General features: G+C 35.3%; 1 protein-coding gene across 10 annotated transcripts in view; it reads right to left on the minus strand.

Annotated features, from left to right (window-relative positions):
- Positions 1-1,462: 1,462 nt before the first annotated feature.
- The window catches only part of Suco (SUN domain containing ossification factor), a 56,776-nt gene continuing 33,892 nt past the window's right edge, over positions 1,463-24,346 (minus strand). For 4 of the 10 annotated variants that reach the window (XM_031387040.1, XM_031387083.1, XM_031387057.1 and 1 more), the window contains 9 exons: positions 22,325-22,393; positions 21,283-21,373; positions 17,437-18,591; positions 16,849-16,936; positions 12,361-12,465; positions 11,385-11,539; positions 10,864-10,955; positions 4,967-5,022; positions 1,463-3,393 (listed from right to left, as the gene is read on the minus strand). In XM_031387040.1, coding sequence (XP_031242900.1) covers positions 2,950-3,393; positions 4,967-5,022; positions 10,864-10,955; positions 11,385-11,539; positions 12,361-12,465; positions 16,849-16,936; positions 17,437-18,591; positions 21,283-21,373; positions 22,325-22,393 — 2,255 coding nt within the window. In that variant the 3' untranslated portion in view covers positions 1,463-2,949. Of the gene's footprint in view, positions 3,394-3,686; positions 3,755-4,966; positions 5,023-10,513; positions 10,605-10,863; positions 10,956-11,384; positions 11,540-12,360; positions 12,466-16,848; positions 16,937-17,436; positions 18,592-21,282; positions 21,374-22,324; positions 22,394-24,346 lie in introns of those variants that run through there. The other 6 variants (XM_031387065.1, XM_031387048.1, XM_031387099.1 and 3 more) reach the window with 5 other exon arrangements.

Below are 24,346 nucleotides of genomic sequence, written 5' to 3' on the forward strand. Positions count from 1 at the left end.
AAGATATCCAGCTGTGTGGACTGAAGAACTGCTAGGACCTTCTGTTTGTTCATAGGCAGTCACTGTTAGATTAGCTGGTCTTCAGCCTGTAAGGCATTCTAAGAAATCTCCAAAATACAGAGAGAGATTTGTTTGGTAAGTTGTTACTCAAGAGAAGCCTAATATAGTCAGTCATATAAGGATGTAAGGTAAATATCTTTATTCTAGGTATATGAATTTATTCAAGGTGGAAGAGTCATGATGTCCTAACATATTCATCTACCAAATGTCTTATATATACACATACTTCTATATACTCATTATACTACACATATATATTATGTATATGCAGACATATATAAACAAAATATTAACATCTGATATATATATATATAGGTAATGGTGCATGAGTGTTTAAGTTCTCCATAAGTTTGAATCTCTCAGATTATCAGTTGAATAAAAGTATGGTCTATGTCTGTGTCCAAATTGGACATGCATCAAAAACTAAAAAAGTCAACATAAGGCACAAGGTAAACACAGCTAACTTGAAATACAGAATTGAAAATGAATACTGCTGAGGGTGGATATGGTGGACAGAGAGGGGTGTAGGGGTAGGGGGTGTGTGTAACAGCATGAGGGAAAAAAAAAAACCTATCTGTCTACAAGCTTTGTAAAAACTATGTTTTTCCTCAAATCATATGCATATATAAACCTCCACAGATACATGAAGATTCCAAAGAACTGACTTTGCTTGAGTTGAGTAAGTTTTATTTCATTCTGGCTTAATACCTTAACACTACAAATAAAATAAGGTTGACTACTATGGAATGTTGAAAATCAGATTTACATACAGGTTTGAGTATGTCTTACCTAAAACACTTGGGAAATGTTTGAAGATTTTTTGAATTCTGTTAATTGTATTTGTTGGGTAAGCATCCTTAGTTCCAAAATCTAAAATCCAAAACCTCTAAAAAACTGAGCAGTAATTCAAAAGTTTAAGATTTTACAGTCTTTGGATTTTGGTTGTTACTTTTTAAAAACATAAATCTGCACCTGGCAAGAGTCTTCACTCATTACAGGTTTGAGTTTTTGTTGCTTAGTTTGTTTTCCCTCTTACATGTAGTTAGAATCTGGAGGAGAAATAAAACTCAGACTAAAACTATAATTCTCTAGGGAGACATGCATCTTATTAAATATTAGAACTGTCTGTTTAGAGTCTGCAAAGGTGAACTTTGATTATTAGTGAACATAATGCTTAGGTGAAAGAGACTGTGGTTGCCTAAAATGTGAGCAATGCTGCCATATTTAGCCTGAAAGATGCAAAAAAAAACCCAAAATAAACAAACAAAAAACCCAACAAAAACAAAAAAACAAAAACAAAAAACCCAACAAAACAAAACAAAAACAAAAACACCCTATAATCTATGATCAGAAGTTAGTAATAAATTTTTGCAATCTTTTAAAGGACAGAAGAGCCAGTAACTAATAAAGACAAGTGTTCAGATTTATTTGGAAATTCACAGTTTCTAATGGTACTACAGTTCTGTAGTTACATATTTAAAACCCTCTTTTCACAACACACAGTGACTCCCCACTCTAGCTCAGCTCGCATCTGGACTTCTCAAGGGCCTGCTGTACCACCAGGCCATATTGCTCTGAATGGCTAACTGTGCAGACTGGAAGGGGGAAAATTCATTTCCTAAAACATATTGTTAACCTAAAGCAGCAACTTAAACAAAAAGGCCTTAAATAAATCACATTACAAACAATACCAAAAAAGGTATTAGACAAATTTAACAATTATTAACAAAAGTGCTCAATAAGTTATAACTTAAATTTTACAACACAAAATGGTCAATTCTCTCTCAAAAACACATATCACTTTCACTCATCCCTGTACAATCATACATGAAGAAATCAATTTACTCAGACACTGCCAATTACTTAGTGGAAACAAACAAACAAACAAATGAAGACAGATGCTGACGCCACATACATACATATCTGCACATGGTAGCCAACAAAAGCAAACATGAAGGAATCATAACCCTACTAGACTTTACCAATTAGACTGGATTAGGCCTAACGTGCTCACTGGCTGCTTCTGTGACTATGTACAAAGGCAGTGACTGGACCATGGCAAACCTGGTCTAGGTGATGTGAAAATTTGGAGGATTAGTGTTCACTGTGAACATTTAGAGCAATGTAAAGAAATCATCACAAATAGTTAAGTGTGTTTAAAGGTGAATTTATAATAAATTTGTTTCAAATACCTGTCATTTCCAAGAAAATATCTTACCATTTTACTGAGTCAATAATAACTCAGGGAAAAAAAAAAATAGCCCAATCCAACTAAATGAAATGAGAGCAAGGGTGAACGCGTCACCTTATATCCAAAAGGCCTTTAGAAAACTTCAGCAAGTGTTTATTTCCAGTGAGACTACTGAGCGGTTCTAAGTTGGAAGTCTTTAGGATCTTTATGCAAATGACCCACATTGCTGAGCTTCAGGCATGGACCACCTTAAAGCTTTGTGTAGTGTTTGCAGCTTCAAAAACCTAATAAAGTTACAAAACAAATCAAATGACAGAAAAAGTTCTCCCTCCTCTCCCAGTGGCATTATAAATAGACAAAAGGCACATAAATATGGGAAGGTGCAAGAAACGGGACCAAGCTGAAGGGAGGGGGCTAGGCTTTCATTCCCATCCACCCAGTAATTATCTGTGAAAACACATCTTTATAAAATGTCTATCATCATCCTTATAGGAAGAGATCAGCCTTGTAAAACTGTAGTTCATCAGCCAAGATTGACACAATCCTGTCTACTTTTTTAAAAGGCAAAATAAAAAAAACAAACATAATTTCTGAATACTTTCCCCAATATTTTATCCCTCCCCCTGAACCCTTCAAATACCACAGGCTGTTCTTCAAAGAACAACAAAAAAGTCCTCAGTATAAATGTTCAGCTCCTTTTAGATATGTCCCGAGACTGCTGTAACCCCGAATGCTCCCACGGTGATCTCCTTGTTTCCTTTAATTATGTCGTGCAGGCTCGGCAATGACCCTGACTTAGTCTGTATAAGAGCTTTTATTAACTTTCCTTGGTCTTGGACTTTGGAGCGCCTTCGTTTTAAAGCCCTCTTCTCAGTTTTTGTCTTTTGGGTCTGTCCATTGCACAAACTTGTACAAGCTGAAATGCCACAAAAATAGGACTCTTCTGACTGTGACGACGTTTCTGAGCTTCCCTCAGACGGAGGGCCCTTGTAAGAAGAGTGATAGACTTCTCCCATATTAGAGAAATCTCTCTGGTTCGTAAAGGGCTTCCTTCCTTTTATATCTCCATTTGCTATAGGGTGCAATGGATCTGCAGGCTTTATTGTTTCAATTTTTTCAGTTTTGTACTTGCAACGTTTCTTCTATAACAGAAATAAAAGAACAGAAATTACTCTTCCTTATTAGTATTAGATATGAGATGTAAGAGGAAAGTAACATTGCCTATGAGAAATAAAACAAGTATATTCTCTCTCTCTCTCTCTCTCTCTCTCTCTCTCTCACACACACACACACACACACACACACACACACACACACATTCTGCTGTAAACAGAGAGTATCTCTGACATCCCCCTTTGAAAATGCTACTCAATGTTTCAATAGCTTTCAGCAACTTGTGCACACAGTTAGGTAGAGACAGCTAATATCTGAATACCTCTATGTGTCAGATGTTATACTGGTTACTTTCATATATGTTAACCCTGAGAGGTTTGCCCTTGGCTCCTACATGAAAAAAAAAAATCAAACTTTAGAGATTTGGCTCACTGCCTAAATGACAAAATAGTAAATACTGTAGTTAGAATTAAATCCAATGCTACTTTGCACTAATCTGAAATTCTACTACAGATAATTATTGCTAATCAAAATAAATATTATATAATTTGAGAGGTAAAAAAGAAAATCAGACTTTAAAGTCAGGAGGGAGGGGAATCCTAGGAAGATACAAAGCAGTGCCTACTATTTAATGCATGCACAGCCTCTGTTTGTGTCCTCATTTTTTAAACGGAGATATTACCACTGCTAGGTTGTAGAGGGGATTATATAAACAGTGTTTGCACTGTGCCTGGCATGCATGAGATGGTCACTAAATAATGACTATCATGCAAGGATCAGCACTTTATTTTTTCTTTAAAGGGTTGAATAATATTTAAGGCTTTGTAAGCCTCATAAGTATCTCTTTAATGAATTCTTAGTTTTATTTCATAAACCTTTAAAAAGAGAAACATACTTCTTGGCTCCTATTTCATACAAAATAGACAACAGCTTGATGACCTCTTTAAACATATACCTTATCACCACTGAAAATGAACATATGGGAACTGGGAATACAATTCAGTTATTAAAGGGCTTGTATTATAGGCATGAAGCCCCAGGCTTGACCTTGAGTACTGCATAAAACTGGACAGGGGATATCTGCCTGCAATCCAAGCACCTGTACTTAGAAGGTGCAAACAGTCATTCTCAGAATGCCACAAGTTTAGGCATCCTGGCATACTTAAGACTTTATCTCAAACAAACAAAAACAAGGGGGCAGGGAAAAAAAAACCAACATTCTGGTTGAGTATGATTGTTCACATCCCTTGGAAGATTGAGGCAGAAGGACTTCAGAGAGTCTGATGCCAGTCAGGGCTGCATACTGTAGTCCAGGCAAGCCTAAGCCACAGTGTGTGTGAGACCTTATCTCAAAAAACCAAAATGCAGGGCCAACAAGATGGCTTACCACAAAAAGACACTTGGTGCTAAGAACTCACAGGGTGGAGTAAGTAGTAACTCCTACATTGACACAATAAATGTAAAAACATCAACAACCACCCAAAACAACTAAAAAGAAAAACAAAAATTAAAATAAACAAAATGCCAAGGAACATTTCAATATTTGTTGTTCATTTACTACCACACAGCTTACAATAGACTTGAAAAGAAAAAGAATATTACCTTTTTCTCTGGAGAGAACTTGAGGGGTTCTACGATGTACAAATCATTCGGATCTACTATAAGTAAAGAAAAGGGGTATAAAAAAAAGTGGATTATGCTATGACTAAACACACCCAAAACAACATTAGTGATTATTAGTGAAATGGATGACAGGTATCAGGATAACTATTATTTCTACATTGAAAATTAGTAAGCCAGAATGGTGGACTCTGAATTTGAATTTGGTCAAAGTTATTTGAAGATTTGTCATCAACACAACCAACATTTACATAAGTATATTTCCATTTTACAATTTGAATGAACAATTATCAATTGATACAGGAAGGGTCGTTCTCTGGGACTAGATTCATTCCCCACCTGATAAGAAAAATTGCTTAAGCCTCAGGTAATCCAAAAGATGGATGGAGTCAGACAGGCACATTAATGATGTGCTGGAATCATAAATCTCAGAAGAACATAAAGTGAGACTTAGGAATGTTTTTTTCTAATCTTTTATAGCTCTGATTAAAACTATTAACTCTAAAATACAGCAATAGTTTGAGCATGGTCCATGTGACCACAAACTCATGAAAAAAACATTCTTATGTGATAAGGAAATTAGACCTAGAGCTTCACCTCTAAGTTTCAACAATTCTGTTCCACAAAGCACATCCAGAGCTCCTACCTTTCCCTCCAGTGACAAGCACACAGCTCTAAACAGAGCTACTGAACTTTAGCCCTATGTAGCTTTTAAAAACAGCTTGTATTCTGACACAGACTAATTTACTATAAAGCTACACATACCAGAAACATATTAGTAACACAACCCCATCAATTACAACTTGTATTATTATTCCAATCTCAAACACGGGCAATAGAGACACTATATTTAAGTGTGTTTAAATATTAAAAAGCTGGAAAATATCTCAAGAAATACAAAACAAGACTTTTAACAAAACACAAAGATCTCCTAGAAACAAAAAAATGAGGTAAGTAAAATATAAAACTCAATGGGTAAATTTAAGAACAGGTTAGATAGAGCTTTAGGCTCTGTGGCTTAGGAAAAAACAAGCACTGAAAAATATATAAAGAAGCAAAAGCGGATTGGATTAACAGCATCGACTGCTCCTGCAGAGGGCGGAGTCTGGTTTCCAGCACCTATGCCAGGCAGCTGAGAGAGCACAGCTCTGGGGGTAAGCTGCTCTTCCAAAGGCACTTGCATCTACACTCACACAAGCCACACACACATGATTTTAAAAGGAAAAGACAGAAACTTTACAAGGTAAAGAAGATACAAGAAGATGGATTAATAAATTTATAAAATTTGAGACTTAAGAGAAGGAGGAATCAAGATAGGTATCTAGGGGAAATTATCAGCTACAATTTTCCATTACTTAAAAGATACCAATCTAGAGATCTAAAGAGTCCAACAAATCTAACACAGGATTAAAGTAAAACAAAAATAGCAGTCCAGGGGCTGGTATGGTAGCACACCTCTAATCCCAGCAAAGGCAGGTGATCTCTGTGAGTCATTAGACCAGATTGATCTACACAGTGACCCAGTGACTTCCACAGCCAGGGCCACAGAGAGATCTTCACTCAAAAAAGTAATTCAGAGGTTTAGAGATATAATGACAAATCAAAGATCTAAAACATACCAAAGAACTCAGTAAATACACAGACAAACTTAAAGATACAATAAATATAAAATATGACAACTTGAGTTAGAATTAAGCAGAAAAACTACAATTGAGGTAAAACAATTGGAAATTAAATAATAAGGAAAGCATGTACATTAAACAGGATATGCAAAGGCTTTAATAAGATCATTGTATTGGTTCTGAAAGGGGCAAAAATGCTTCTTTAGATTAGTATTGTACCTTCCTTAAGTGACCAATAAAGACCAATGACTCTCAACCTGAGTGTTATAATAGGGAAATGAATATCCCCTTCATCCAAACAAAAGACAATGAAGGCGAGCACAGCAGACTGCGGCTACACCAAACGCTCACTCTGCAAAAGTTCAGATGGCCAGTTAAGTGTGTGTTAATACACTCTAGCATTTAAGGGAAAATGGGTAATTTTTGGAACTGTAACTAAACATTACCAGAAAGCTTCATTCCTACAACTTACACTAAAAATCCTAAACTACTCTTACAAAGAAAATTCTATACCCATGTAGTTTTTTTACTAATTTAAAAGAAAGTCCATGATCTATAACTACAGCATATCTCAACAGGATGAAACATAATAAGAGCAGAATATGACAAGAAAAAGCAAAAACAAAAAAAACAGGAGTGACATCTGAAATAGTAAGATGTAAACTTCCTCAAGTTCTGGTTTTTAGGGCTGGTAAGATAGCTCAGTAGGTAAGAGCACTGACTGCTCCTCCAAAGGAAGGTCCTGAGTTCAGATCCCAGCAACCACATGGTGGCTCACAACCACCCGTAATGAGATCTGATGCCTTCTTCTGGTGCGTCTGAAGACAGATACAGTAAATTACGCTGGAGCGAGCGGGGCCAGAGTGAGTGGGGCGGAGCGAGTGGGGCCAACAGAGATCCTGAGTTCAATTCCCAGCAGCCATACACATGATGGCTCACGGACATCTGTACAATTACAGTGTACTCATACACATAAAGTAAATAAAATAATTCCTTAAAAAAAAAAGTTCTGTTTTTTGAGGGGGAAGAAAAATCAGATATAATTCTTATCTTGCTTACGTATTTTTCAAAAGAGAATAGACTTTCATAAATAAGCAAAATTGAGGGAATGCTGTTGTCCACAGAGCTGCCTTGCAAAAAATAATAATTCAAAAAGAAGAAATAAGAAAAAAGAAAACAATTTTTTTTCTTATCCTTAACTGGTTAACAGATAAGTATATTCAAATTAATATCCACATGATTTTATATGTGTGTATAAGCTATGTATGTATATGTATAAACAAAATAAATGACAGTAATATTGCACACGATGGGAGGCAGGATTTAGTATTATTTTGTTGCTATAACCAAACCTGTGAAAAGGTATGGTTTTAACTCTATAAAGAATTATGATGGATATACTAACAAAAAAATCAGATAAAATAATTATAATCAAAAGGAGTTAAAATAATAAAGGACAAAACCAGAAACAAATAAAAAATTAACAGATGGAAAATAATATGATAATATTCTAAGTGCATCAAAACAATTTTTAAAATCAGTAGTCTAACCAGTCAATCAGTTAATGAGAGCCAACTATATATCACCTAAAAAATTTGATTTAAATGCAAAAGTAAGAACAGCTACACTCGAGACAGGAAATTTTAGACATGGAACAAAATTACATAATGACTATTGGACTACAATACTCCAAGAAAACATAATGATCATAAATTCAAATATATTTAACATATTTAACAATAGGGTATTACAGTATGTAGAGACATGGTCAAATGATTTTTTTTTAACAAGGATGCTTAGACTACTCACAATGAGAAATAGATAATCTAGTCAATAAATTATGCAGATAAATGGACCCTTATGTCACATATAAAAATTAACTCCAAATACAGTGCAGATCTAAACCTATAAAACTAAGAGAAAAAAAACTTAAGTTTTAAGACTCTGGACTTCATAAAGACTGCCTAGATGGGACACAGAAAGTACAGACAACAAAACAAAATGGATAGTGAAAACACTACAGGCAGAAAGGAAGATCTCTAACGCATGCATTACTTTTACTTTTATATGCTAGCGTATGTGTATTTATATGTACATGTGTGTATCTATATGTGTATATACAACCACTTGTATGCATATACACATATGTATACACACACATATACAATGAATGAGAGAAATGCATAAAAGTTACAGTAGGCTATACCATAGACATTAAAATATCTATCATTAGAAAGAAAAGCAAAAACTAACATACATGTAGATATGGAAACAATGAAACACCGTTGCGAGGTGTTTTAACTTGGAAAATATGGAGATTACTCAAAGAGAAAAACAATACTGTCACATGACCTAGCTATCCCATTTTTGGCTATTTATGTGACTGAGAGGGGACACTACTTAAATCTCAACAAAAGACAAACAGAGGCTGATGAGCTGGCTCACTGGAAAAAAGGTACCGCTACCATTTTTAAAAATTTAAGTTGTTGCTTAAAAAAAAAGAAAACAATCTGACATGGTTCCTTCCTTCTACATTAAAAACTGAAAATATCACAAGGTGGGAAAATTTAAGGCAGACCAAGAAAACTGCTACAAGAATAGCTTTAATTTTAAAAGGAAGGAAGGAAGGAAGGAAGGAAGGAAGGAAGGAAGGAAGGAAGGAAGGAAGGAAGGAAGGAAAGCAGGACAGACTCAGGACTGATGTCAATTTCTTCCTACCTACTGTCCCCACCTATTGTCCTCAGCTTTCTTTAAAAACAAAGTAAAGTCAAGATCACATCATTGTCTAAACAGAAGCAATTCTATTATTGAGGAAAAAAGCCTATTCTATTTGTCTTTAAAGAGTTAGAGGAAAAATAATGTTAGTTCACTTAAAATAAGAGTAGAACTGATAAAAACAAAAACAATCTCCACATGTCAAAACTATATGAATACACCTCAAAGAAGAAATGCATAGGGAGCTGGAGAGATGGCTCAGCAGTTAAGAGCACTGACTGCTCTTCACAAAGGTCCTGAGTTCGGATCCCAGCAACCACAATGAGATCTGACGCCCTTTTCTGGGGTGTCTGAAGTCAGCTACAGTGTACTTACATAAAATAAACAAATCTTTTATAAAAAAAAAAAAAAGAAGAAGAAGAAGAAATGCATATACGCCAATCAGAATGACTACAAGACCCAAATTACTAAAATGTTTGCTAGGATGTGGAACACCTGACAAAGCTTATGGAGGCCATTCACAGAAAACCGTGCGTTGGTATTCACTAAGGCTGCCATACATACTAAGACCCAGCATGCCCACTTCCGTTCCTATTGGCAGATGTATGCATATCTTAAAGACATGTAACAGCCAAAATGAAAATAGTCCACAGGCAAATGTGTTAATGTGCAGCATTTATATAGTGGAATACTGCACTAGAATTAGAGTAAATGGCATGGTGACTCACAATAATTAGATGTTAAAATACTGCCTACACTGGGAGAGGAAAACATACAAAGCAGTTTCTGAGGTGCTAGACTGCACTCTACTTTTTAATTAGGATGTAGGTTATACAGGCATATTGAGTTTATAAAAATTCTCTAAGTTTAATAAAGGCACACGGAGTGAAAGTTTAGTGAAACTCAGGAAAGACTCTCTGAAGGACATAACAACAGAAACATCGGCTTAATTACTAAAACCCTACAAAAAGGGAAAACAGCTAGTTATTTAGAAAGTACCCTTAAATAAGATATATAATTATTTTACTATTGCTATAAGAATAAATTTTTAAGTTTCTTAATAAGCACTAATTACAAAAGAACTAAAATAGGAAAATAGTCACTCAGCACACATCTGTTTATCCCAGTTATAAACTCTGGGGCTATGAAAGTGCCTCAAAAGTCCTAAACTAGAGATAAAAAAGGGTCCTACCTGCACAAGAAGAGGAGGCAGAAAAGCACAGGATGCTATGAGAGCACATTCAGGTTTTCCATAGCTGTTGAACTTTCTCAAACATCCCTTTCTAAAAAGAAATACTTCTAAACAGGAGCATGTGCAAGCAAAACTACTCATTGCTAATTAACACTAAGTCCCCCACCCCACCCTTTGGGCTTTCAAAGGAACAAAGAGTTTTAAAGCATGAAAATGATAAAGTGGCTTTGACTAGTACAAACACAAAGATAACCGATTCATTTTTCGGTTGCAGATGAAAACACAGCGTGTACATTATACTTATTCCAGAAGCCAGTTTATACACGTAGATCATATCCATAAAAATCTACCTTCTTTGCCAGTAAACTGCAGAGATTTGGATCTGATGAGAGGAAATGATGTTCTTCTTTTCAAATTCATGTCATCATAGGAAGAGAAACACCTAATATATTAAGAAAACAACATTACACACGAGTGAGTATATATGGGCTCTAACTTACTGTGTAGCCTTTTTAAATGGAGGATTTGAGACCTGTATAACTTATGGAACGAGCCTAAGATTAACACAATTATTGCTAATATAAAACAAATCTTGTCCAAAGATCTTATCTTAGAGTGTTACTTCTCTTCCACCTCTAAATGCCACATTTGAACATCTTTCTCAACCAAAATAATTCAAAGGTGTGATACATTTATTACTAGTTTCTCTAGATTATTCAATATCTCCATGTATAGTTACCACCTTGCTACAAGGATGTTTTTAATATTTTGGTTTCATGTCCTTTTATCTGCTCAGCATTTCTTTGATAAAAACAAAACAGTGGTGAAAAAAATAAAAGGAGAAAACTATGAAGTATAATGTCAACATTACCTTTTAGGGCTTGGATACTGATTACTTTTAGGAAGTTTTGAAATGTAATCTCCATCAAAATGAGAAGTATTTCGACAGCGTTGCATACAGAGCATCAGTCCCAAGACAACACATAAAACCAAAGACATGACAAGGTAACTCTGACGATCTGAAACCTGAAAAGATAAACATAATTATAAACTACTTTAAAGAATAGACAGTGGAACCTAAAATTCAAACAAGTCATTTTAAACAGTCAAGGTGCTCGGAAACCATAAATACAAAACATGTTGCTTGAAAACCAACTACAGACATTTACTCTTTCTGTTCTCTCCCCACCTATTCTTTCTTGAAATAGAAAAGCAGTGCAGTAAGCAGTTCTGCCTTAGACTTAAGCTCACCACTTAACATTCTGCTGCTATCTAGTCTGACTTCCCACCTGCACTCTTTCCCTCAGACTCAACCTTAATTTCTTATCCTCACATACTCGATATTTCAGGAAGGCTTATATTCTACCTCTTTAAATATATACTTAATTAACAACCTACTATTTTCTACTTCTTAATCTTAGTTAACTTCAGCCAAGTTACTGCAACTGCCTCTTCCTAAGATGTTCCCCTCTTGTTTCTGCTCTAGTCCATAAACAGATAATTCTCAGCAGGATAGCAAACAAGGAATTTCTCAACATGTTAAACACTATTGAAATGATCCAGATAATTTCTTTGCTTAGTAATTTCCAATGATTTGCAATGTTTAGAATAAAAATCAAACTAAATTGCTGTTTCCAAAAGACCTGAGAGAATTAACATAACACCTGCCTTCTAGGAAGGCCAAGTCAGGAAAGCCAAAGCCATGCCTTCCGAAACTCTCAACACAGTTCCCAAACAATAAAATAGTGCATTTTGCTATTTTAAGAAAGTTTAAGCATATTTACAAGCTTGCCCTTCTGACAATCTTCCTAGGAGCACTGTCTTTTACAAGATAATTGAACAATTACCTCTCGTTTTAATTCTGCTACAGTTGCTGATAAGTTTGAAACAAGCTGTGTCATGTTGGTCAGTTGTGCTTGGAGCAAGTGGATGGCTTCAGTTTGCCGCTGATCCTATAACAAAAGATCATTTTTCTTTATATTTCATCTGTACTTTAACTAAATTATAAATTTAAGTAAAACGTGTAATTTGGAAAAACCACTAAGTTCTTTCAAAAAGTATTTTTTCAAAGATCTTAATAGAGAAACACAAATTTTGATTAAAAGTTTAAAAAAAAATACATAAGAATCTGGAATTGTGCTCAATCTTCCCCTCAAAAGGAACTATTCTGTCACTTCCTGCCAAGATGTAGAGTAGTGATGATGAACTAGTGTATCACTAGGTACACACATGCTACTCTGACCATGTGTTTTTAAAGCAAAGCAGCTAATAGACACGCTGAAATTTTTTTTGAAGTTAGTTTCTGGATATAAGGTATGTTAATATAAAAAATTTACAATCTTTCCTTTCATAGCAAAATACAATGGGATGTAAGAAGCCATACCTATGTCATCTAATGGATGCTACACTACTACAAATGAAAATAAGGCTACCAAAGTCACCTTCATTGGGTACTAAGCAAATGGTAGTAAAATTTGAGTCTATTAATAAATCTAAGAAGGAAGGAAGGAAGGACAGAAGGAAGAGCTAAAAAAAGGCAGGAAGAAGTCCAAGAACTTGAAAACTCTAACTTAAGACTTGACAGAAACTACATATCCTTTATTATTCTAGGTCTAAGCTCAAAAAAGGTTTCAAGCCTCAATTGTGTGTGAGAGAAGAAGGGTATATAAAACTAATAATGGGGTTTATTACTGAAAACCTTTGGTTCTTTCTAATATAGTTTGTCTTTTAAAAATACTAAGTTAATGATTTATTAAATCACTTCTTTTGAAAGCCAACTCACATACAACACTAATTTGCCTGTGACAGTTACAGACAACTAAAGGCAAGCTTAAACTGGTTGATACTTTTTAATCAATATATTTGTTTTTGTTAAGATTACAAGAACATGAAAAGTACTTATATAGGTCTTTGAGATATAAGATACAGATACTATATATCAAGCATAGAGAAAATAAAGGAGGTATCAGATTAAATCTCAAAAATATTTCTTGATCGTAACAGCACACACAATGTTTAAAAGTGTAATGCTGGAATTTTTTCATTAAGACAGAGGAGTGAACTTATCACTAATCATACTATTATCATTATCTACATCTGGATAAGCAATAAATAAATAGAAAGAGATGGAAGGATAAAAAAGAAATAAAGCCATTCTTTTCTATAATCAACAAGAGCACTACAGAGAAAAACCACATCATTTTGCAGTTTTATCAAGTTTTATGTAGAAAGGTTATATACACACAATGCAATATTCAATATTCAAATATTTTTCTAGATATGACATCAATAGCTAGATAACTTCCAAAGTATGACATCATATCCAAGCTCCACCATTAGCTATCACAGAAAAATGTGAATAAGCATTACTTTTGCTACTTACATTTTACAAAATCAATAAATATTTACATTAAGAATAACATGTAAATCAGATGAGCCATTACACAGAATAGTATTAAATTACTCTAAAAGTTAAAACAGACTTTTCATATCACCCAGCAATTTCACTGCTGGGTATGTAGTCAAAGAAGATAAAACAATGTCCAGTGTTTATGGCATAATTATTCACAATAGATAAATTATATCATTAATTCCTATGTCTTTCAGTGAAGGAATAAACAAGAACCAAAAAACAGTGGTACATTTATACAATGGATACTATTTCCCTATAAAAAAAGAGAATAAAATATTGTTGCTTGTAGCAATGTGGACCAAAATGAAGGCTATTACTTCAAGTGAAATGAACCACACAGAAAGACATGGGCCATTATATTCTTGCCCATTTGCAAAAAACTATTATGTCACTCTATGTATAAGGACATCAAGGTGAAAGATGAAAAAAAGTTCAATAAAGGGCACCACACAGAGTGCAGGAACATTTTCTATCTCGTCTCTAGTACGGTAGAAAACTACTGGTTAAAACTCCTCCATTGCTGGTGGGACTGCAAACTGGTACCACCACTCTGGAAATCAATCTGGCAGTTGCTCAGAACATTGGAAATAGTTCTACCTGAAGACCCAGCCATACCACTCCTGGGCATATACCCAGAAGATGCTCCACCATATCACAAGGACACATGCTCCACTATGTTCACAGCAGCCTTATTCGTAATAGCCAGAAGCTGGAAACAGATGGCCCTCAGTGGAAGAATGATACAGAAAATGTGGTTCATTTACACAATGGAGTACTACTCAGCTATTAAGAAGAGGATATCATGAATTTTGCAGGCAAATGGATGGAACTAGTGTTGGCATCAAAAGACCAGTTTTGCAGATCTGCTCCAAACTCAGGATGTTGCACCTAAGTGTCATGTCACCTGTTGCTATGGTGACCACATACCTTCCCAGAGCCCACTTCCCACACTCACCTGTGGACAGACTGCATCACAGCCTAAATAAAAGACAGAGTTTTGCCTACTTTTGCCCACATTTTCTTTTCCCCTTTGTTTTTCTCTCTCCCCTCTTTGTCCCCCTAAAACCTCTTACACGTGGAACTGCTTTGCCCCAGTGTGCTATGTTCAGACATGAGCAGGTATTCTAACACATCAACTAGAAAATATCATCCTGAGTGAAGTAACCCAGGCCCCAAAAAACATGCATGGTATGTACTCACTGATAGTGGATATTAGCCAAAAAGTACAGAATACCTAGGATATAACCCACAGACCATAAGAAGTGTAACAAGCAGAAAGGCCCAAGAGAGGATGCTTCAATCCCATTAGAAGGGGGTAGAAAATAATCACAGAAGGCAGAGGGAGCGAGGTACCTGGGTGGAAGAGGGGAGAGAGAAGGGAAAAGGGGAATAGGATCAGGTATTGGGGGGGAGGCAGAAGAGAAACTCAGAGGGACAGAATGAATGAATGAAAATATGCAGCCTAGGGAGTGGAAGATGGGGGAACCATCTAGAAAGTACCAGAGACCAGGAGGTGAAAGACTCTCAGAACTCAATGGGGGTGACCTTAGTGAAAATACCCAGTAATGGGGAGCGTGAACTAGAAGAGTCCACCTCCAGCAGATAGACAGGGCCTCAAGTAGAGGGATGGGGTTACTAAGTCAAAATCTCTGACCCAGAATTGTTTCTTTCTAAAAGAACTGCAGGGACAAAAATGGAGAAGAGACTTACTTAACACAGGAGCCTAGCATGGCTGACTTCTGAGAGGCTCTACCAGCAGCTGACTGAGACACCCAACCATTGGACTGAAGTTGGGAACCACTATGGTTGAATAAGGGGAAGGATCTAAGAAGCTGAAGAGGAGGCCAATCTCATAGAAGATCAGCAATCTCAACTAACCCAGACACCGGGGAGCTACCAGAGACTGAGCAACCAACCAGGCAGCTTACATAGGATGGTCCAAGGCCCCAGGCACATACATAGCAGAGGACTGCCTGGTTTGGCTTCAGTGGGAGAAGATGCGCCTAATCCATGAGAGAGAGAGAGAAAGGGGGGGGGAAGAGGAGGAAGCCTGGTGGGGGAGCACCCTCTTGGAGGCAAAGGGGAGGAGGAGTGGGATGAGGAACTGTGGAAGGGGGGACTGAGAGGGGAGCAAAGGCTGGAATGTAAATAAAGTAATTTTTTTTAAAAATCCAATAACATCAAATTTTACACAAAAAAGTGTCTAAACGGAAGTCCTGTAAAGGAAGGATGATCAGGCTGACAGAGGCATTAATTATGTTGGAGTAGGGAGATACAGGTCGGCTACAGAAGTGACACCAGAGAAATGAGAAGCTAATTATGTTGTCAAGACACTAGGATATGTATGGGCTAGCACTCTACAAATCTGATGAGAAAACTAGAGAAAATTACCAATAATTACATAGAAAATAGCAACTACAGACATACTTCTGTGAGTAACTACAGAGAGAGGAAATATTTGTATTCCACAAAAGAATACATGTGTACTCACACATAACAATCTTTATATAGTTACCATAAAGTAAACATTAAATATTCACATAAAGCAAAGCACCAGGCTATACTAAATGTATGAAATGGGCATACTTGGCATTGGAGAAGTTACATTTCAGCCACAGTGCTGTCTAAAAAAAATGTAAAATATCCTTAAAACTATACTATCTAAGTAATAAGTGTCATTAAAAAAGAATTTTACTGTAGTCTTTGTTGATTAACAAAATCAAAAATAAGAAAAGTAAAATAAAACTGAATTTTATTATTATTAAAAAAATGTATGATGTACTTGAAATCAGAGTCTACTAATGGCTGAAATGACTTATTACCTATTACACACTGTAGATGCACATTAATTATAATACACTCCACAAAGACGAGTATCATGTTGCAGTGTGAAAAGTACATATACAATAAAGAAGAAACCAACCTGTTCTTCTGCTATCCGTGAAGTATTCTGAAGCTTAACTATTGTCTTATTGAAAGCCTTTTGCATTTCTTCCATTTGTTTTCGGTACCTACAAAGTAAGAATTGCTTTAAATCCTCTTTCTCATTCATTATGTACTGGAAAATAATTCTCATTTTGAGATTGGACAATTGCTTTTTCTTAAAGTGACCTATTCAGGACTGTGAATACAAAAGGCATGACCAAGTAGATCCTGGACATCAAGAGAAATGAGGCTGGACATGCTAGCACAGGCCTACACTGCCAGTTAAGATGCTGACAAGGTCACATTAAGCACAAGAGCTCACGACTAATCTCAGCAACATGGTAAGAACACAAAAATTATAAAGGAGAAAACAAGACTCAGAAAATTAGCCCAATAATTGCATGTCACTGTAAGTATTTACAAAAATGGAAAAGATGACAAAGATAACAATTCTGGGAAGCTTTGAATATCATTTAAATGACCTTCCCTCTTTTTCCAGTTCAAACAGTGCTTCTTACACCGTCACAATGTCTTTGTAGATCATACTCAGCGGCTAAATTTATGGGGTAAAATGGGTTGTACTTACCTTTGACTAAGCTCCTCCAGATAGCGACCACTGAGAGACATGTTAACCTCTAAGGCTTTAATACGATTATTAAGTCTCATAAATACTGACTCCTTCTGATTTGATCCATGCACAAGATTTCCATTACCATATCCCAGATCTGTAGAATTTTGTAATTCAGCATAGAAATCTGTAGCTGTCCTCTGCAAACCTCTTAAAAGGGCATCTTCTGGAGACTGTTCATCCTCTTTCACTTCAGGCAATGACGGATCCATAACTGGCGTCACTATATGCTTTAGTGTATCAGCTATACTAGGTTTGGTTTCCACACCTTCACTCTCTGGCACAGTGGCTGTGTTTATAGGTGGTAGTACTATTGTTTCAGGGAACTTGGTGACAACTTCTGTGGAGATTATGTCTTCTTTCACAGTATTGTCCATTACCACATTAACTTTACTTGTTTCATAAATAACAGAGACCTTCTCAACAGAACTAAAGCTCTCAGTTTTTTTTTCCATTTCAGCATCAAACTCAACAGAACTCTCTTGGGGCATCACTTGTGATGGTATATGTCCTCCCTCAGATTTAACAGACTCAGATCCTTCTACTTTAGACAGTGAATTGATTTCTGGAGTAACATCTAAGAGAAGAGACTGAGAAAGAGTTTGAGGGTAACTTGGTTCAAGTTCAATTGTATCCACTGTGTGATTCATCAAATGACCCTGGTGCACACTACTTAAATCATCCAGAACAGTTTCACTTTCTCTTTCCATATTTTCATTCTCCACATCTCCACCGGGAGGCTGTAGTACTGAAACATCTACTGATTCTATAGGAAGTAGTAATGATGGCTGAGGTGGCACAAAATCTTTTCCTTTACTCATAGTCCTGCTGCGCTGTCGATAAAAAGCAATTCTAACTGAGCACCATTTATACATGTATTCTGAAAAACTAGAAATACAACAAATTGAAGTCAGTTCACTACAAAGTATTTGTGTCTCAGACTCAAACCAGGATGACGACTCATCCTCTTGTTCGCCACTGCCCAAAAGGGTCACTGTAGATGGACTTGCTTCCTCTTCTTCCTCCTGAACCAGCTGTACAATCGGACTCTCTTTTGGAGGCTCTGAGATTGATGGTTCGGTATCATGTGTGTGGACTTCCTTGATTACATATCTAGAAATACATATACATGATCACATATCACTTAAGGTAGAAATTTAATGTTAAAATAAGCTTAAGGAAAATGTATTAGGAACAACATAAATATTGGGATTACGGAAGAAATGCCGAGTACAAAGCTGTATACAAATATGTTTAATCAGTTTTCCCTACAGAAAATTTTTCTATTTTATATAGAGAGTACTTAAGTCAGAAATGGCAGCACAAAGTCCACTTACCAAGTAACCAACCAAATAGCTCAAACCACCGTATTTTACATCAGATTTGTGAATACTTCTCTCCCCTGAACAAACCTTGTACCTTTGTTTCCATAACATTCACTAACTCATTACAAGTCTTACCACCACTCTTTCAGATTAGAAATTAAAGATACCAAGAGCTAGAACTAGAATCCAGGATTCCTAGTATCATCTGCAGAAGGCAGCTAGAGTTCTAAACAATATTTCTGGAGATGCTATGGGGAATTCCTACACAGCAGACTACCTACTTTTAAGGAAATACATTTTTTTTTTTTTTTTTTGGTTTTTCGAGACAGGGTTTCTCTCTATATCTAATCCTGGCTGTCCTGTAGACCAGGCTGGCCTTGAACTCAGAGATCCGCCTGCTTCTGCCTCCCAAGTGCTGGGATTAAAGGCATGCACCACCACTGCCCAGCAAGGAGCTACAATTTTAACATCATCTGAGCTAGCTTTCTTACTAAAAGACAAATGCCTGACCATTTTAATAAAAAGTACTGATGCATCATAAACCTGTCTGTCTCACCACTGGATCTAGAGAAGGTCTGTGTGGTAGGGCCTAGATAAGAATATAGTAGGAGAAACGGGGTTACAAATTACAATGCCGTGGTTCTGTCTGAGATAAAGACAATTTCTGAATACAACCTTAAAGGACAAAGAAAAACCTGAATGAAAAACTCAGGTAATATGAACACGAAAAATGAATTATCATCATATGTAAAATTTCCTACTTAAAAATTACTACCAGAAAATGTTTCCAAGTAGAGACATCTGCCACAATGATAAAAGCAAAGTCAAAGAGCATGTAAGCAGATTTTCATTTTTGCTGAAAACAAAATAAAAACCAATTAAGTCATGCTTCTCTTAACAGAAAGCTATCTATAACCACATAGATCCATTTAGAACCTAATTTTCTTTCTTACATATTCAAGTGGCATATCAACTATTAGGCACAGAACAAACTATGACAGTAAATAGGAACAATGTCTGAAGAAAGGAAGGGGAAAATAAAAATCTGGTAAATATGAAGTTACATACTGTTGTACATATTCTAGTCTATTATAGTTAAAATACACTTAGGAAAAGAAAATAACAGCTTTCTATAAATTTAGTAGTAATTTTGAATATGGAGTCCTGCATTTTTATTATCTTACCAAATGACTGCTATATAATCATTTTAAAAACTTAAAAGTAAATAAATGAAGAAACTTTAAGTAAAAATTTTCAATGATTTTTGCCAATGTGGCGGCATGTGCTTATAGTCCAGAACTTGGGAGAAAGACAAGAGGATCACAAATTTAGGGCTAGGCTAGACTATATAGGAAGATTCTGTCTCAAAGAAGTCCTCTTTCAAAATATTCACACTTGCATGTGTGCACATCTATGTATGTAAAAATAAAATTAACTTGCTTAGTTTGCTTTAAAAAAAAAAAAAAAAAAAACTATGTTGACTGAAGAAGCAGCCTAGTTATAAAATCAAAAATAGCAATTATACATCCAGGTAATTAGAAACACTAAGAATGCCTTTATCACTAATACATACTTTAAGTCCTTTTAAGAATCAGTAATGCATATGCTGTATTTTTCACTCCAACCACTCAATAAATATCTTCATAGTCACTTTCAGAATATAAATATCTCACTCTACTTTTGAAAGCACAAAGTTACTTTTGAATTAGTATGCCAATTGGGAATTAAAATTTAAAACACTCTTACTACAATTCTGATTTCCTACTATTATAAAACAGTTCAAATTCAAATATCCTCACTATTAGAGTTCCTCAGACACAAAAATGATTTTAAAATTTTATACAACAACCATAACCCATCAGCCAAATCACTGAGTTTACTGCCTATTATAGATAACATGTATCTATGATATAAATGAGTTTGGTAAGAAAACACCCACAAAGTGAAGATATTTTATGTTATTTTATCTATATACAAAACACTGCCTAATATGTGCCCATACTAAAAAAAAAAAAAATCTATACAAATCAGTTTGAGAAAGGGAACAAGTTAGTTTGCTGTGTGACAAACACAGCTCAAGAAGCACCGCACTAGGTATTCTGGGTGCCTCTGTGGCTTTCTAGGGACTTCATACATACATATGCAATGCTTTCAAACCTAAACTCAGTAAGAATCCTTTGAAATCTGTCCTCAAGCCTAGAATCACCCTCAGTAAGGAAATGTTTTTCTTTAGAAAAGATTCAATGTGTGAAAGTAATATATAAAACTGAAACTACAAATGTGTGGTATGGAATAGTATATTTTTGTGCATATACACAAAAGAAAAGAAGCAGTTGAAAAGTGTCCAGAGTAGCTGAGGAATGTCTGTCCTGTGATTTGGGCTCTCTTACGATGACTATATACAGATAGTGAGCTCTTTTCTCTTTCTAATACACTCAGCTCTGTTTTAATAGAAATCTATTGTCGCAGCATAACTTACTCAGGTGATGGAACAGGAGTTGAAACACGAGTTGATTCAGGCATTTTAGGTTCAGTTGTGGCAGTAGCATTCTCAGATATACTTTTATTTCCTATTTTAAGAAAGATGCCCACATTGAGATCAATGTTTAAAAACTGTACCATAAAATATTTAATGTAACAAATAAAGAGCTGTAGTCTCTCAGGGCAGAAGGAAAAGGTCAAATACATTTGCTAATGAGGAGTTTTTTCTTTTAAACCTAAGTTCTCTTAGAAAGACATGACTGCACATGATCACAACTATAAAGAATGAACATTACTCCTTATTTGATATTATAAATTTTGTATAATATTACATGATTAATATGCTTCTAGGCCAAAAGGTTATTGGGAAATGAGGAAGTAAACTGGCTACCTTTGAAGCTTACACTTGGCTTAATGGTTTTCAAAAACTAAAAGGCATCATTTGTTACTCTTTACTAATTGATATTTGCCATTCTCTAAAGAAAATAAAATGGCCTAATATATTGATATATTTGCTATACAAAAGGAAAGCTAATATAAAGTACCACTAGGACTTCAAATTCTCAATAAAGAGATGAGAGCACAGAATCATTACTGTCATGGCTAGGAAGAATCAAATATCAATTCAGTTGGGCAGGGCAGGAGCACCTGCCCCCACCCGGATACTAACAAGACTAAGATAGGAGCTCTGTTAAGATCAAGACCAGCCTAGCAATTTCATGAGAACTTGACTGGAAATAAAAAAGAGCACTTGTATAGCACATAAGATATACTGGGCTGATCAATTCTACCAGGGTGGGAGAGGCATCTGGAGGGGCAGGGATCAATTCATGAAATTTATGTAGATGAAGTTCTTTCATTTAAAAAAAGAACTGTGAACGTCAATAAACAATACCTAATACAAGACTGCTACATTCTTTTCAATGGTCTCTTCATCTCTAAATGTAAATTCTATTTTGTTAGTTTATTACTTCCTTTTTCTAACTTAAAGGATACATGAAGTACCAACTATTTTAAAGACCCATAAAATGATTAGGTACCTTCTGTCAAGTCTTCAGTTTTTGCTCCCAGAATATTAGCAGCAATATTCACCATATTTAGAATGGCATCTAAAACAAAATTCAATCAGAAAACAATACCAATATTCCTAAAGAGTCTCATTAAAATCTTAAGATAATTTTTAAAAGGCCTAAAGGTCTTTTAGCCATTTTCTTTTGACTAGATATCTTTATTTTCTATCAAAGTTTAATATAGGATATAGATTTTTGCCAGAGTAAGTTGAAATTCTAAGGTTTGGAGGGAATTCTGAATAGTTCTCTCTTTTTTTTTTTAAATAAAACTTCTTCCTACCTTTTACTAAATACTGTCTTTAACACATTACAAAATTCAATTATAGTTCAACATATAGCCTAGACTGGAATATGGAGTTCAGAATGTGGACATGAGATGATCAAAATTCATATTTCAAATGTTTAAGAAGGTTCTATAGTTTAAAACGACAACAACAAAAAAAATCAACTTATATAGACAAAGCAATTTTCTAAATGAGTGGTTAAAGATAAAAATAAAATGGGGAGATTGGTGTCCAAAGAAAAGTAGACAAATTCTCTATTATTAATTGTATGGTATTATATTGTCCTATATCTATCAGTCACATAAATTGATAATATGCATAATTAAATTTCCCTGATAATGTTTAAAACTAATTAGGCAAACAGTATATTGTGGGTTATATAACCTCCAATATCTTTTTGTGGGTAAGAGATGTTTTTAAAAGTCAAAGTCAAAACTGAGGTTAATAGGTAAAACAATTTGCAACTTAGTTGTTGTGAGCTTTTTTGTTTGTTTTTGTTTATTTTTTGGAGACATTTAGCTAATAAATATACAAGCCTCCATTTCTATATAAAGATATTTATAAATTCATAAGAATCACAGAATGGGAGAAATCCATGAGAAACTGGTGATGGGAGTTGAGGGGGATCTTCTAGTAATGTATTATAATTTCAGAGGAATTTCCTCAGTCTACCTTGAAAAGTCATTTGACATCAATTTTTCATTATCACACATCAAAGCACTAAGAATAGGCAGAGGCTGAACTGTAAGCCTCCCAAGTTACCCCTGTCTTAGTCTCCAGATAAAAGTGTCTCATAGATGTTGCATGACACTTCCAATGAAAAACAAAGATGTGAGCCGGGCAGTGGTGGCGCACGCCCTTTAATCCCAGCGCTTGGGAGGCAGAGGCAGGCGGATTTCTGAGTTCGAGGCCAGCCTGGTCTTCTACAGAGTGAGTTCCAGGACAGCCAGGGCTATACAGAGAAACCCTGTCTCGAAAACACCAAAAAAAAAAAAACAAAAAAAAAAAAAAAAAAAAAAACAAAACAAAACAAAACAAAAAAAAACAAAACAAAGATGTGAAATGCAAAGTTCTAAGGGAAGGCACACAAAGAAAGCTGACCCACTCAGCACGGTCACACAGACCCAGTTTCTGTAAATGTGTGTGTAAGGTAGGGGAAAATCTCACTGTTTTAAAGAGGACTATGAATACAGTAAGTAATTCTGAAATGCACATAACTGTGGTTTTATCTGAATATGATAATTTCAGTACTTTGTTTAGAGTCATCAGAATAACACAAAAGCTGTCACTTTCAAGTGTCTTGCTCTTAGATGTGACACTCTGATGAACAGAGAAGTACAGCCCTGGATTTTTACTCAGGCTGACATGTTTCACCTGAGGTAATGGCAGTAATGGCCATCACTTCACAAACCTCCAAGACAGGAATGGAAACTGCTTCTTTATAAGCCTATTCTGAATGCAAATTAATACCACCCTATTGGACATGATCTTCTGTTTATACTACCTCTAAATAAAGTTCAGGCAAAACTGCCTGCTTTACAAATATCAAAATTTTTAATCTACAGTTTATATTCTCTTGTATTCAAAGTAAACTTGTACTTCGGATTTCCAATTAAAGTCATTATTATTCAATTAACCAAAACCTATGCTAATCTGTATAAAGAACTTGTCTTTTGTGTTATCTGGAACTTAATTTTAATACTAGCTC

The sequence above is a fragment of the Mastomys coucha genome, unplaced genomic scaffold, assembly GCF_008632895.1.
Source record: "Mastomys coucha isolate ucsf_1 unplaced genomic scaffold, UCSF_Mcou_1 pScaffold1, whole genome shotgun sequence".
NCBI classification, from domain to species: domain Eukaryota; kingdom Metazoa; phylum Chordata; class Mammalia; order Rodentia; family Muridae; genus Mastomys; species Mastomys coucha.